Source organism: Hyposmocoma kahamanoa, unplaced genomic scaffold (assembly GCF_003589595.1).
Source record: "Hyposmocoma kahamanoa isolate Upper Pololo Valley unplaced genomic scaffold, ASM358959v1 100021, whole genome shotgun sequence".
In the NCBI taxonomy this organism is placed as follows: Eukaryota; Metazoa; Arthropoda; class Insecta; order Lepidoptera; family Cosmopterigidae; genus Hyposmocoma; species Hyposmocoma kahamanoa.
This window is the reverse complement of record NW_020653200.1, coordinates 18,360,497-18,377,052: the sequence shown is the minus strand read 5'-3', so window position 1 is coordinate 18,377,052 and position 16,556 is coordinate 18,360,497. Positions and strand designations below refer to the sequence as shown.

At 34.8% G+C, this 16,556-nt stretch overlaps 1 protein-coding gene and 2 long non-coding RNA genes across 5 annotated transcripts in view; 2 read left to right on the top strand and 1 right to left on the bottom strand.

Annotated features, from left to right (window-relative positions):
* Positions 1-883: 883 nt before the first annotated feature.
* On the top strand, positions 884-1,471 carry LOC113228564. The gene is made up of 2 exons (XR_003310320.1): positions 884-1,058; positions 1,142-1,471. It is a non-coding gene; the product is annotated as an uncharacterized LOC113228564 (long non-coding RNA).
* Positions 1,472-6,424: 4,953 nt separating this feature from the next.
* LOC113227784 lies at positions 6,425-13,430 on the top strand. 2 transcript variants are annotated; one of them, XR_003310236.1, is made up of 5 exons: positions 6,425-6,591; positions 6,824-6,941; positions 7,332-7,525; positions 8,704-8,874; positions 13,320-13,430. It is a non-coding gene; the product is annotated as an uncharacterized LOC113227784 (long non-coding RNA). The 2 variants fall into 2 exon arrangements; XR_003310234.1 differs by lacking the exon at positions 13,320-13,430 and having other exon boundaries at positions 8,704-8,970.
* Positions 8,972-16,556, bottom strand: part of LOC113227768 — a 39,715-nt gene continuing 32,130 nt past the window's right edge. The window contains exons 2-8 of one of the 2 annotated variants that reach the window (XM_026460781.1): positions 15,011-15,133; positions 13,335-13,477; positions 12,320-12,659; positions 11,632-11,992; positions 11,372-11,546; positions 10,231-10,459; positions 8,972-10,116 (exon numbers count right to left, since the gene is read on the bottom strand). In XM_026460781.1, coding sequence (XP_026316566.1) covers positions 9,194-10,116; positions 10,231-10,459; positions 11,372-11,546; positions 11,632-11,992; positions 12,320-12,659; positions 13,335-13,477; positions 15,011-15,133 — 2,294 coding nt within the window. In that variant the 3' untranslated portion in view covers positions 8,972-9,193. Of the gene's footprint in view, positions 10,117-10,230; positions 10,460-11,371; positions 11,547-11,631; positions 12,660-13,334; positions 13,478-15,010; positions 15,134-16,556 lie in introns of both variants that reach the window. The other variant, XM_026460774.1, reaches the window with a different exon arrangement.

Sequence of the window (16,556 nt, the reverse complement as noted above, 5' to 3'; positions counted from 1 at the left end):
AATCATTGACTTACAATTATATGGACGTCGGGTCCGCGCTAAAAACTTATAGGGCGTTAAAATCGTATACAGAGCGTCATTCACGCTCTAGTCTTCGTTTGTTGGACTGACAGCGAAGCAAGCAAAATTAGACAGTACTGCGATGACATTACAATTTAAATTCAACATTTTAGCTTTTTCATATTCCTTGACATGTCACTACGTTTAAATAGGTTGACTTGGGACATTTTTTTCGTGGTTTTTGTATTAGGCCCGTCGTCCATTTATTTGTAAGTCAATGCAATTAATGTAAAAAATAGGCTTATGTATGGAATGTAATTCCATCTTTGGCTAGACTGGATGCAGCAGATATTTTTTGCAAGTTTGTATAGCACAAGACGACGTGTTTCGTGGAGTATGACGCGGTGAATTCGATAATGGAAATGAAAAAACATCGATTCGGAAGTAGTGTTTATTGTGCGATGGTTGTTTTTGCTTATATGTACCTTGACAGAGGGGGCTGCCTATCGATGACGCCACCAGTCCTATATGCTCTAAGGATTTTTTTGCTTAATTTCAAATTCGGGGACGCGAAATTTAGTTTGTCGAAGTTTTTCTGCCAGTGTTATGAACAAAAAATATTCTGTTCAAAATATTGACAGGCTCACGAACTGTCGCTGTCATGGGAATTTAACGTAAAATTAAATTAGATCTGAAATATTACTCTAAATTATGAGCGAGAATATACGGTATCTCGCTCCTGTGATAGTAATATAAACTGGAGGCGAAATTGCCTCAAAATTATTTCATTAAGGCACCAATGTAACACCAAACAATTGCAAAGATTCCGAAAGGTTAGTTAAACACTATCTGAAGCGTTCAAGTTAAAAAAATCATAGGTTTCGTACCATGAATAAAAATGGTATAAAATGAAAATATTATAGTTTATCCGCTTGTCCCGCTATAGGTGTTCTTGTGGTAAATTAGATTCGATATTTGCTCTAGTATGCAACTTTTATTAATGAACCCAGACCATTGGACTGCTTTATGTGATTCATAATCATAAAACATAAGAGATGGTGAGAGTTTATGATTAAACATTGAAATAACTTCTTAACTATGAACTAGTTACATTTTAAATACACATTTTAATTCTTTTCAGAGTCGAAGTGCGGCTCAAAGCTGCTACTCCCACTCCCAGCAGTCTGCAAGGTGGCTTGCAATTGCCCATAAAGTTCTGAAAAATGATTTGCTTGTCCCTATATGCCCTGGTCGCTTCAGCCACTCTTTTGGCGTGCTTCCCAGTCTGCTATAGGCAATTTGAGATTCACAAATTCCTTAGGTGCATTAAAAAATTTTAAGGAAATAAAGGCACCGCAATGATTATTTGCATGACTGTATTAACCGCTTTATTAGCTGTTGGCTGCATTTCGTGTGGGCCAGTCATAGCGGAACATTACTGGCCGCTTAGAAAAAAAATGACTATTACACCGTCAACGTGCAAAAGCCCGTGTTGTCCTAACAAGGCCTTCTAGTAACATTGTTCCATTAAGCAATGTACTCTGTAGTTTACTTGTTTCTGTAAATATATTTTATTTTTGATTTAATAAATACTCTACTCCATAGTTTACGTATCCACGTTTCAAAGGTTCCATACCTAAACGGTAAAAAAGATACCACAGTGTTACAAAATTCTAACGGAGGTGGCATTTCAAGTGACTTCTGAGCGAGTGTGATGTGTTTTGATATTCATAAACGTAGCATGAAAACTCTCGGGTATCAATTTTGTACGGTTTTGACGAAAACTCCCTTCAAAAGCTTCGATTTTCAATCTAAAAACTTACAAAAATGGTTATAACTCGAAAAATATTAATATTACCAAATATTTATTATCATGATTTGAACCGCTTCTTGCCCATGGACCACGGGTAATTATTTCTTTCCGTGGTTCATCTCTTACGTATAAAATAGAAATACACTCAACTTATATTGGTGGTGGTCCACCTCAAACATTAACAGTTTGATGCTAGCGATTATAATACATATATATCGTTTTAAAATATGTAATATGCATAACTTACAGTTTGAGGCACAGAAAGTCTTTTTTATGTTTATTGTGTGATATTTATTAATATTATTATTTAACTAAATCCACAAATTTCACAATACTTATAAAACTTGTGTATTGTTGGCTAAACTCGAAAATGAAAATATATATATAACAAAAATAAAATTGTCCTTAGCATTTTAAGACACCAACATTAATATTTTCTATACTTGTACTTAAATATTATTACCACCTATTTCGCAGGATGAAATTAAGTTCTTTACTACTCATTTTAAACTTCTAAAATTTAATTTATTCGTATTTTAGTCCTTCATAAAATTTTTTCATGAATATACAATAAAATAGTACTATATCTTTGCAATTGAATTGTTAAAGGGATTTTAATAATAAGGTGATTCACGAGAAAAGAAAAATCCCTAAGTGAACCAAGGAAATAAATAATTGCCCATGGTCCATCCAGGTGGACCTAGATGACCCACGGAAAGAAATAATTGCCCGTGGTCCACGCAGGTGAACTAACCATGTGGTCCACGGGCCAGAAACGAATTTGAATGAACAGGTATATAAGATACTATTTATATAGCTTTGCTGTTGTATAATATAAATAAATATTATAAATAGTTTTGTTAATTATTTCGCATTTTGAATGCTACTCATCCAGCTATTTTCATCTCTAAATATAAAAATCAAAGATCCAGTATAGGAACTATATTCGGGAGTTTTTGTTTGTTTTATAATCGCATCACAGCTAATTTCGAAAAGTCACCTCTGTAAGGGTTTCGAAACACTGTGCACGGTTCCAATGAGGCTGCGTATATAAATTACGTTTACCCAAGACACTAATTATACTATCCACTTGGTTTTGATCATGTAAAACACAATCATGCGAATTACGCATTTACTTTTTTATACATTCTTCCTTTTGTATATATAACCACTATCCCCAGAAATATTTAATAATAAAAATAAGCAGGCAACCGCACCAAATATCTGGTCTGAAATTAGGCAACTCTCTGTACTGTGAATACTACAGCAAAAAAATTCGCTTTGAGACACTGCTCAAAACACCCAGTTCTGAACCAAGTTAGAAGAAACCGTTATGGGTGCTGGAAAAAAATGAAGTAAAAGTGACCTTGTTCAAACCATACTGTCAATCATTTTACTGCGGCCTATGAACTAGGTATACCCAAAAGACCTTCAGCGAGGTACGCATCCTTTATAACGACATGTTTAGGATACTGTTGGGCTTGCTCAGGTACTGCAGTGCATCTGATATGTTTGCCGATGCTCACATTGACTGTTTCTATGCAGTAATACACAAAAAAATACTTTCAGTAAGACGCAGAATGCCAGAGAGCCCCAACAGCATGCTTAAGATATTAGTCGATAGACCGGACAGTGCCTTACAGAGGCATTGGGTATCGGCTGATATAAATCCTAAACATGAATATTTTAGTAACTAACTTTTATTGTTGAATGTCCATATGTATTATTATTTTTTTTATTATTGTATTTTCATTATGTGACATTATTACTAACATATTTGTAGGGTTTTCTTTAATGTACTAACACCATGGACCCATGTAATCCTTAATAAACAATTTTAAATTTGAATGGTAAGGTGACAATGTGATGAGCTGAAAGTATGGTGGGTTGAGAATTTGACAACTTGCTCACAAAGGTGCAAATGACTATGCCTTCTACATCGCCAGATATTTGAGAGTGATCCACCAGGGGATTCTGGTAGACTCAGCAGTTCCTCAGAATTCCCAGCATTTAGAGTCTATGCACACGGCATATTTTATAAGCGCCGACGACGCGAGTTTCACGAACGCGCGTTTACGGCGCCGCATGTATTGTTTTATAAACGTGTGGCTCATATTAATTTATTTTGCTTAACCTTCTGTCAATAAATACCTAGAAACAATTTTGGAGAAAGAACTTTGTCGAGGCACCTCATAACTTTGTCGAGGCACCTCATCTAACTCAAAAAGTGCTGGTTTTTAACCTCATGACACTACTCTAATGACAATGACCTTATATACAATGTGTTGATTGGCATTTTCGCCATATTTACCCTTCACTAAAAAAATAAATTTCGTAAATTCCTATTATTTATTTAATTGCGACAAACAAATTTTATCCAAAGGTAATTGACTAGCACGGCATCGGCACTTGCAAACATTTTGAACAATGACCTGAAATACGCAAAAAGAAACGCATTTTAGATCTATTTGGTGGTAGGGGCGAGTAGCGACCGGCGGAGTAGTGTCCCGCATTCGTGAGAGTAAAAATGGCGGGTGTACCCACAAATTTGAGGTCAAAAAAATGTACCTAATTTGTACTATTTAGTACCACTGTTTAAAAAATTTGTCCCTCCATCAGAACGAAGTTATAGTAATATCAAAGGTACACCCGCCATATTGACTGTCAATATGGCGGGTGTACCTCGGATTACCAGTGTTTATTTCATAACTATAAAAACTTCTTATTCCAAACATTTGTACCTTAATAGTACTCTAAAGTAAAGGAAACTCCAGCTCGATCTGCTGGTGAGTTTCTGAGAAATAAGACAAAATATGTTGAGATTTCAGAGTGCCGTGTGCATCTTAACGAATCCTGACTTATTTGGTACCAAAAAATGTACCAAAATTGTACTATTTAGTACTTATTCTTCAAAAATTTGTACCTCTATCATAACGAAGTTATAGCGAAATCAAAACTGTAAATATTTTCGTTTTTTTTAAAATAAATTTACACCATATAATTTGGGTAACTAGACAAAGGTTCCGCCATACAGCCTCTTCATACGTCAGTAGTTTAGTTAGTTGTCATTATTTTGATGAAAAAGGTGACAAGCGCCTGTTCTTACGTGAGTACGAATGACGATAGTGCGAAGACGGTTGCGCGAAAGCTTAAATGCATGATACTTCATTTGCGCGAATGATCAGTTGCACGAAAGTTTGAATGCGCGGTAGTTCATTTGCGCGAATGATCAGTTGCACGAAAGTTTGAATGCGCGGTAGTTCATTTGCGCGAATGACGATAGCACGAAGACAGATTTGACTCCCATGGCTGCAGGTTGTTGCAATTCTTTGCAATATAAAGCTTTCATAATAAACTATACGTTTATTTTTGTAAAAGTTTATTAGGGTGTACTTGCAACAATTAACTTGCCTTCCAGCTTTCGCAAATCTGTTTCTGTTATGTTATTTCTGTGTTCTGTTATGACCTTCGTAAATTTGACCACATTTTGCATATCGCAATGAGATGAAGTGACTTACGTTTCGCCAGAGTCGTGTTTTCAAAATGCTTTCCACCCTTTTTTCTACCATCAATCATCAATGTGTGCCTGGATATTTGAAATGTAAATTTAAATATTAGGGTGCATTTCAACACCGCAATCTTCGCTCAAAAAGCAATTCTTCTTATTCCTCCTCACCACCAGGCAATACGACTTTGGAACTCTCTGCTACTCCATATTCAAAATGCAATTAAAACAGTCCGCAATTTCGATTTCAACTTGAAGCAATTTATACAGTCTGCAATTTCGTGTTGGACTCTCAATCTGCTTCACATTAGTCTGACATTTATACGTGTATACATATATTATATGTGTATGCATTGCATATATAGATTGTTTATGTATTTTATGTTATATATCGTATGTATATTTTATATTGTGTGTAAATAATGTATCATGGTTATTTATAAATTCTGATTTATTTGTGTGTTATTTACCTGTTTTTATTTTTATCGAGTTCTTAGGTTTTCGCGATTGTTACACATAGAAAATGAAACTATTTTTCCGGATTTAAATCGCGTATATTTGTTTTTTCAAACAAACTGACGTTTCGGGCCCTTTACAGGTCCCATGGTCACGGTTGACTGAGGTGGTACAGTCTTCGACCAGTTATGTCTAATATTGATGCAAACTACCTTATTTTTCACTATAGTTACAATAGCTATTAATTAAATACCTTATTTTTTATTTTACAATTTTTTTTTTAATTTTCGTAGCATAATTCCACATTAAGAAAACATTCCAGTTTTCTTCATGTAGAAAAAATTTAAATAAATAAAAATATCAAGTGACGAACAAGTCGTGCGCCTGATGGCAAATTTCCCTAAGAATAGAAGTTAGATCACATCACTATGCTTCCAATCGTAATTTACACCATTTCGCATGCATTGCTTCAGTTTGTGTGTCTAGCTTTTTCCCATCTTCTAAGGTCTATGGTGTACGGTGTATGGGAGGTACTGATAAAAAAAGAATATAAATGTTTATTAAGCAATCTTAAAACATTTGCAAGTTATAGATAAACGTCATCACTGAAAAACAATTTCGAATATAGAAAAGTGAAATTTTTAGTGGAAATCCGTCACCCCTTATGATTTTTCAATAAATCCAATATGTGTATTAAATTATTGTTAAATTGCGCTAGGATAATCTTGATCTCAGGGTTGTCTTTTAGCGTATGAATACACGCGCAGATGGTCTTCAGACGCTAAGGGTAAAGTAGTCATTGTCACCACAGCCCATTGTAAGTATTTGACACAGGTTACGTAGAAATTTTGAAAATGCAATCAATATACTTTCTGCTTTTGTGATATAATTTATTTCTCCCATCGAAATCTTATTTTATTCAAGAGGTGTTACTGAAAGTGAGAAGATTCCATTTTCATGACTGACAAGATAAGCTTAAGTTCAATTATCATCTAAAAAAATTACGAATCTATCCATGTTTTCGAAATATACTTTAATTATTGTTTCAGATCTCATGCCACATGTTTTTGGGCTTGGTTGTTACTGCGACTACTTCCCTCATAAGCGTCTCTTGTTGGGTTAGAAGATTTTTGAAGCTAGGGTGCTGTTACCATCACTTAGTTCGCGGTATATAAATTCTTGTATTTATCGCGTGGTTGTTTCGTTAGGTATCCTATTTTGTAAACATGGCTATCTGTATATGTTCTAGTACAATTGTATCCATAATTGCATTATGTGCTGTTGCACCTTTTGTTGTCAAAAAGGGTAAAGAGTTTTATTCAAAGCGAATGAAAGGAAGGTATAATAAGTCATAATGGCATAAATTGTATTTTTACAAAATATTTTGATATTAAATAACTATTTAAAATGTTTTTTGTTTTCATTCAATTCTACATCCAGATGGCCAAGAAGTTACCTGACATGGATCTCCTACCGAAACAATTCTATAGTATTCAAATCATTGATTCACGAATGTATTCAAACCAGACAGTATCAGTAATAATTGGTTTGTTGCAGAACACGGCGAGCCCATCCTGGATTTATGATTTGCATATCAATACTAACTCTTATCGGTGCAGCGACTTTTGTCATTTGTGTACCTTTTTGTACCAGAAATCTATTTGAACGGAAGTGTGGCTGCCCAGAGGTGCCTTTGTGTCCCGAATGCGGCATTCCGTATTGATTAGTGCTCCACCAATCTAATCCTTCAAGTAAATTTAAGTTTTTGCCTTCTCTTTGTTGTTATTAAATGTGGTTTACAGAACGAACATTCAAATATGATTTGTATGTGTTGCACGACAGCTCTGGCTGCCGCTGCCTTAATAGCTTGTGGCCCTATTGTATGTGATAAATTTTTAAATTGTTTCTTTAAGTCAGCGAAAAAGTAACGTGTTCCTAACTCGAAATGGTCTCGTGATTTTATGGAATATCATGTCAATGAAATGATTTTACTATTTTAATGTAATTAAATTACATGATAACAATTATGCTGCGATTCTTTTTGGTAGGTAATCAATATATTTACACGCCTTGCTTCATATTTTGTGTTTTATGAGATTTAGCAATGCTGGACAGAATTTTCTAGAATGTAGCTTGAAATATGAGTTTTTTAATCTTCACGAGTAATAATAACTACATACATATTTGTCATGTCACAATATTAACGATAACTACGTCACTTTGTTTACGTACAATAACGTATTGCTTTAATCAAGTTAGTGGTGCAAGTATTTTAGGAATTTCGGTAGCCAGGCTGCACCGAATCTTAGAAACGAATCGAGGTCAACTTATTTTGCTTTGTGATATATCATAAAAACCCTTAACAATATATTTGTCAGTAGAAATAGACGTTCAGTAATGGTTTTATGTGTTAAGAATAATTTATACATGGCACGCAAAATAAGGTACGCAGTGCATATTGTTCAAGGATCGACAGGGCTTTAATTATTGAAAATGTGTTCGTTCAATATTTTGTAAAATACATATTAGCTTCAAGAAATAGAAAAGGAATTAAAGATTAAAGTTAAGGTACTCAATTGATATAATTTATAAATAATGTTTTATTTGTTACTGACGTATCAGTTATCACCTAAATCTATGCTCTAAACAGTCCGTACCCTATCACCGTATTAGTATGACATTCGCTGAATATGAGTGTAGACAAATAGACCCGGAGGCCTATGTACACATTATTACTCTGCAAAACTGTAGTAGGTACTGTTAGACTCATGCTGAATAGTTAAATGTCATAAATAATAGTACTAAGTGAGCCGAAACATCCATTACCCTTATAATCCATGAAGTAAATCTATGTTTTGCAATAGTAAAACTTAGTTACTCTCCTAAAACTTACTACGCAAATATACATTCCCCATGTCGGTTGTTTCAGGTGTCGTCTTAAAGGCACAATTAAGCCGACTGGACCGATTTCGAAATGCCGGAAAAGTATTGACATTTCGTTAAAGTCATGTGAACAGCTTACCCAACAATACTTGAGCACGACATGGATTTATATTGTATACTCAAGACGGCTGCTGTGATCTACGGTACATCTTACTATGTATGTAATCCAGTAATGTTAAAACCATTACTAAAATGAAAACGAAGACGTATATTTTGTAGAAAAAAAAATTATATGGAAACAATAAAAATGCAGTTAGGAAATTCGTTTTAATTCTACGCATCTAAAACATACACCATAACATAATATCACTTGACTGAATCCTCAACTAGACTAAATACAAGATATTGAGCAAATACGTAATCTACTAACACCTATATTGGCCTTCATACTTACGTATCTTGTTAGAAATAAATAAGTTAACAAGGAGTTCTATATGACACTTAAATTTAATTATTGACTAAAATTTATACCATGACTATGTCCGAAACCTGTTCGTTGATCGCCATTGATTTTCATGTCTTTCAGGTGTTGTAACCACTGCTTTTTTAACTCGCGAGTAGGGAATCTTACCTAATATAGCTTCATCTAGTTTTGCTATTGTAGCAGTAGGTGTCGCATGCTGCCCAACCAATTTCATCATTGAAGTGGGTCTGACAATTTGTACCATTTCATTGTTTACGAGCGTCAGTTCCTGGTCTTCTTTATTAGTCTCACTTTCAGCGCTAGATCTATAAAATCTCTTGACCGCAGGGGAATCTTTAGCATCTTTGAATATTGTTGGATCCATACTATCAGCGCTCTCTAATTGATCAGTTAATTTTTCTTGTCTTACCTGTGTAGGATTATCGCTATAAATTTCCTGAATTTCTTGTTTTACTATTTCTACTGCTGAAGTAGTGGATTCCGTTGGTCTAATGCTTGTAAGAGGCACTGTTATAGTACTTGCGGTAGTGGCATTGTTGTGTTTAAGAGTCATTCTTCTTCTGTGCTTTCTTTCTGCAATAGTTTCTGCAGATGTAGCTGTGGAAGTATGCTCTGATGAACTTTGATGTCTGCTGTTTTCAGCAGAACTTGGTTTTTTATTGTCCTTTTTAATGTTTCTATCAGCGTTTAATGTTATCGATTTGAATTCTGACGAATTTTGTGTTTGTGGGGAATTACGTTTAGATGATGGTCTCTTAGCAGAATCGTTATAGTTTCTATTAGCTCTGTATATCGGTGATATGGTTTCATTCCTGGTGGCAACTCTGTGATTGTTTCTTTCGTCGACAAATGGTTGAGACGTAACGACTCGCAAGTTATTACTGATATTGCCTGGTTTACCATGTTCGCTGTCATGATTCTCCAGAATGGTTATAGCTTCTTTGATACCGGCGACATCTTCAGGATTTTGTTGACCTGCAAATTAGTTAAAGTTTTGATTTTGATGCAAAAATAATGTAAAATGTTGTCATATTTTACTCATTTATAGGCAATCACGTCGGTAGGTAAGCGAGAAGTAAATATTCCTACCATCGTCCTGCATATCTTTCTTGTACGACGAAAAGAAAGTCAATGCTTTCATGAGTTGGTAACTCTTCGAAACCGGGATATTAGTATCGTACAAACGTCTGGTATTCTTGCAATCTACGTAAAACCACCAGTTGCACTTGAGAATCGTCTGGTCGAAGAGCGTGGACTCCGGACACAAGAATGATTTCATCACCAGACCATCGTCTGTCAGTGCACATACATGGAACACCTGAAAAAATTATGTAATTATTGGAAGATGCTTTATAGCCACTTCATCGTATTTTCAAACAACTTTTATTTCGACTTTAATCGAAAATAAAAAAATATTTCGTCAAAACTTGCATAAATGTTATATTTGAGTTTGGCATACAGGTTTGACATACATTTGTTTAAATTTATTTAAACATTTTATTTTCACCTTATTTTTCATATTTTCAATTTGTTAAATGAGCAGGCAGTCTAATCTAAAAAGAAAAGAAACTTCTGCTGTAGTTGGTCAAATTTAATAAAATGTTATTCATTTTGTATGATTTTTTTAATTTAATTTGACCAACTTTTGCTGTCCCAATTTTTTTCTTCCGATACAATGTAGCTATCCTTATAAGAAACTGAGTCTATTTGCATTTTAAAAAATTAATCAATGTTAGTCATATTGTATGAAAAAATATTTTATGAAATTTGACCAACTTCTGCTGTCCCGATTTTTTCGTACCATACAATGAAATGAAACTGAGTCGCTGAGTCGATCAGCACTAAAAAAAAATGAGAAATTTTATTCATTGTTATGGATTGGATTTAAATTGACTATGGCGAAATTATTTCACAAAAAAAACTTAATGGTTCCTAAGACAGTTTCCTTGTATCTTCTACGGTTTCAGATTTCCCTCATACTATCCCATTTAAAAAAACACTGCGCGCAAAAACACGCACACATTTCTATTGTACGCCAGCGACCATCAAGGGAATCATTTATATGGAATAAGTTTGAAATGTTCGTAACAAATATAACAGAAAATCACAGCAATGGAGTGTTTTATAAGTACCGCAAATTAATTGCTTTTCATTATAATAAAATACATAAATTAAGAAATCAGAAATTACTAAGAAATAGCAATATATAATACGAAGTTGTAAACCTCACCATACAGCCAAGACTTTCGTCACCATATAATCCAGGAAAATATTTTTGATCACCACAATGGAAGTTCGTCTCTGGAAGGTCCACTTTCGATTGAAAATTATCATCGAAGTTCTTCTCGTAACCGACGGGATAGTATTCTCGTGGAGCATTCATTACTTTACCGGTAGTAGGTTGTCTAACAAATTTATAACAAAAATTAATGAGAATTAATTACCGTAAGATGGTCAAACGAAAAAGTAAATAAAGTATAAGCTTTTTACCTCTTTGGCTTTTGAGGGACGGTGGCAACTACAATTTCCGGTTCAGGTTGCGGCTGGAAAACTAATGGTTCTTCAGTTGTCGTCGTGGTTGTTGTGGTTATTGTTGCTGTCGTTGGTACAGGAAGATTTGCGTACTTGTTCAACAACTGCTGCTGCCTCAGTGCTATCGCAGCTTCTACTGCTTCCATAGAAATGTTTCCTGCTTTAGCTATTTCTGCTATCTTCGCATTTATGTCCTCTTTATTGAACTTTAGTATAGTATCATCTCCGTAACCAGTAATTGTGTTGTACTCATCGACCTTTTTGGTATTATAAGCAGGGTACATACTTGCCAGATCGTGCACCTGATGGGGAACCGGGTCTACAAATTTAGAAAGAGGATTGGTTTTTTGGACAGAAATAGTGTTTTGAGTGAAGTAGGTGGATGATTTAGATGGAACGAGTCGTGAGTGAATGGAGTGATTAAATATTGGTGGTGGTATGATTGTTAAGGCTTGTGCGGGTAGAGCAGCGATCGGCATGGGTACAAATGGGTTAACTGTAGTTGGTATCGAGTATATTTTTGGCGTGTCAACTATGATAGGTGTTGGCGTAATTCTGAGTAGTGGCGGGGCGATGTGTGATGCTGTCATTTGCGAGACCATTTTTGAGACATGTTCGTGTGAAACATGGGGGTAATACTTCTCACTTTGATACAGTAAACCAGGTCCTTTTGATTGCGGCACTTGAAGCGGTGTAAACGCCTTCCTTGTTGTAGAGGCGATGGGTAAGACTTGAAGGGCATCTTCTTTAGGTGGTAACGGCCTAAAGGGAGGCACACCCATTGGTAAAGGCTTAGCCATAGTTATAGTTGGGTTCCCTCTATTGAAGGTAGCTGGAGCTTCTGCCGTGGGGCTTGTTACGATGATTGGCTTCATGGTACTAGAACCCCGTCGATGTAAACTAGTCAGCTTATCCATAGCCGCTTGATTTGGTCGGGAAGCTGGAGCCACTGGTCGCATCATAATTCTGTTCTGTTTGCCGCGTTTCTGGAAAATATAGTATTTCTTATAAGTTAAAGATAATTTAATGAAGCGCATTGATTGTCTACCAAAACTCATAAGAGACTATTTTAAAATAAGACAATATTATGACTCATCTAATGATTACTAAAGATTAGATTACTGAAGCAAATCTTAACAACTTATGTAAATAAAGGATTGTCTCTAAAAAAGTTCCGAACACTCTCGAGTAGTGGAATGATTGAAATATTTGGCGAAAACGAAGGTCTATAAACCGTAATGAACTTGATTTCATTGTCAGTTATTGTTCAGTCCGATTTATTTACGCTAGACAGTCGTTGGCCTCAGCGATAACCACAAAGTTCTCGTTTCCTTTAAATTATGCAAGCGTATGTACGGAAGCACATCAGAAATATCAGAGGTTTCTTCATCTCTGTTTCCTGTATTATCTTAAGAACAAATTCGCTTTAGCATAATTGTTCGCAAAGTTAGAGGAAAGAAAAATAACTACAGTTCGGTTAAAAAGTAAAACTCACCAAGTCCCATTCAGCTCAATGGAACTTAAGGAGCTTTGCCTTTAAACCGACGATTTGTTCTGTACTGAACTCTTTCGCAGTTGCTATACCATCGCAAATTATGTACATTTATAATATGTATCCTTTAAGAAGTTCTGGAACTTGTTGACAGGATTGAAATGCATACCTCCTGTTTAACAGCGGGCCTTGCAGAAGTGTCAGCGATGATATTTAACGGCGCTCCATTCTTGATGCTCACTGACCGCCTCCTGCTTTGATCCAAATTGGTGAGCGATTGCTCGAAACCCAACTCGTCACCCAGGCTAAATCCTGAAACGTAAATATTAAATGATACCGAAATCAAATGAAGAATCAAATACCATGTGCATGCAATCAGAGCATAAACAAATTATACACGTAGGGACTATCCGGTTTACTTGGCAACAACATAATTGTACATGTCTCGTGTTATTTAGTTATTTATGGTAGTGTTATTTTCTAATTTTCATATGTGAGCTTTTAATTGGCATCTGATTATTTACATTCATACATCCATGTAAGAGTAGCTGTAACCTCCCCTAAGATAATAAAATTTAAAAAAATTGTTCTTTTACTTCTTAATTAATTTAAATTTAAATTCAATTATTAATTAATTTAATGTTATATCTTTAAAGTAATGCCAAGTTTCGTTTCTTTCTTTATGCTACAATATGAATCAAATTCCTTTGCACAAACACATTCAATAGTATACACTTAGCATAAGGTGCGAATAGTGAAACAGTAATTATGTTCTGACAAACCAGACAACAGACATTTGTGTCAGTGTGACTAGGGTTTCGTTAATGCCAAATCTGGTCATTCATCAATCCGCTGGAGAAAGTATCGACGATTGTTAGAATTTGTCGACGCATAATCCACTGATGAATGAAAGGCGAAGAAACGCATTCGTGTTGGAATTAGAAATTAAGCCATGCAGATCTATTTATTCTACATTGTACTTACGTCACTCAAGAGGCAATGATAATAAAATTATAAAGAACATTGAGACAAAAAGCCTGTGATGAATTAGTTTTCCTATTCACAGTGAATCTATAGGTCGCTGTAATTATTCAAATTTTATGATACACTGATCAAAACCAGCTTAGACGATTGATACTTGCACGAAAGACGAAACATGATTCGCTTTGCTTTCGCTAGCCACATGGCGCACAGTTATTAGTTTCGCTTTTGCAATTATGTAGTAAATAATTGAAAGTTATAATTGTGTTTCTAAAAATACATTGTTTCAAAATATAATTATATTTTAAAATTAATTATCTACGTAGGTAATTACGTCATTGCTTAGGGGTTAAATAATTGATTAGTGTCGTCATGGAAACAGATAAGTGTGATAAAAATACCCGTAGATAAGAGGTAAAGGACCTGAAGTCCATATTTTGGAATTTAGAATGTTTTTACAAACATTGCTTTAGAATACTAAAAATCATGCAATGGTACAAGACATTGAGTCGTATCGTTGTTAATTTTTTATTAAACATATTTTATTTGAAATTAAGATTGATTTACCTAATTTTATTTAAAATTTATATTTAATTTTATCTTAAAATTTACCTGATTTGACCTAATTAAGAGCCTTATTCTCTTTAAAACGCTCTGTAGTAAAAATTACTGTGTGGCACCTAAGGTTCTTTACCTCTCATTTACAGATACTTTACAACAAAATAATCTTGCTATGATGCTAACTAGTAGAAAAGGACACTTTGTTTTTGTAATTACCTACCTGACGTCTGATATAAATACGCAATTATCTAGTGTTTCGCCACGCCAAACTTTAGTTGTCTCGGGATTGGTATAAAATCTTACCTAAACTTGCATGGGCCTTGATTCCTCCTAGATTTCGAACTCTGAAAAGTCCTGCCTTTTTGAACGCGCAGTTGATCTTGAATCCGAAGTCAGACTCGAGAACGCATGTTGGCTGGACAATTTCTGAAAAGCACAGGAATGTTGTTAAAGACGTTAAAGTCATGTCATACCTAATGAAGTTGTCTAAAGAATTGTTATTTATTCAATTTAGACACATGCATCATACACCAGGACAGTACAGTGCAGGATTATAATGCCTGCATAATATAAATTTTGTCGACATTCTTGGCTCAAGAAAACTAAACTGACGACCTAAGCTTGGCCTTTATTGTAAGTATGAAAATGAAATGCGTTTAATCTAACTGAAAATCAGTTCTGGGACCGCATTGAGTTATCCAGCAAATACTGATTTAGTGATTCTTTTGTTACCGCAGCTTGCACCACAAAAAGTATCTTTATCCTTAGTAGTATTTACGTGAATAATCTATAATTTTATTTTTGTTTTGTTTGTGATTTTGTTTTCTAGTCATCTGTTTGTTATTTTACGTTTGAATTTTTTATTGTGTCTTTGATTTTTTTCTTAGCTTAAATATTATTTTCAACTTTTATATTTATATTTTTGTTATTCTTGACGTACGAGGCTGTGAGTGATATGATATGTTGACGGTTTTATTTACTTTACGTAAGTTAGTCTGCAATAGTAATCCTCTGCTGACCAAAGGCCTCTTCCTCGGATTTTCAACTCTTTCTATCCACAGTAACCTCTGGCCAGTCACTCAAAAACGCCTCGACCTGTCGCGTCATCGACGACGATCTTGTGGCACCCATTGAATGGTAACACAGGCCCATCCCTCTGAATGCATAATGCAGTTGTCAGCCCAGTCCCATTTTAGCTAGATGTACGAGTTTTGGATGCAGCGTGGTGTTTCGGACTCCATCAGTCTTTTTAACGTTTAATATGTGTCCCATAGGTCTTTAGCATACCTGCAATTTGGACTTCCCAATCTTAGACATGATCAATATTTGTGCTGGTTATGTTATATACTTACCTATAAAAAGTAACATTAAAACTAATAGGAAACACTAAACAAACCAATCAATTCTGTTACCCCTAGTGCCAGCACTATTTGATTCGTACAACACTAGGAAGCACTTATTACAACAGATCTGTTTTAGTATTTAATGATACAGTGAAGGCAATGCTTTTTGATTTTTTGATACAGTGACCAGATACATATATTGGTAGTTTAACCATTTTCCGCTACAAGCCGTGACTCGTCCAGGATATTATTCGTCAGACGAAGGTGACCCAGATTTCACTCCGTCCTATGCAAAACAATCTGACTATAACAGATCCATTTACTTTTGCAAACGTAGATAATCTTCGTTCAAATTTGCTTCCAGAATTGTTTCAATTCTGTATCATCTGTAAATTACAAATTTAGCAACAATAGACTTGCATTTTATGATGAAGAATTATAGAGATATTCAAAATTACTAGCGTGATGTAAAAATTGCACGTAGTTGTATTCTTTTTCGATAGTAT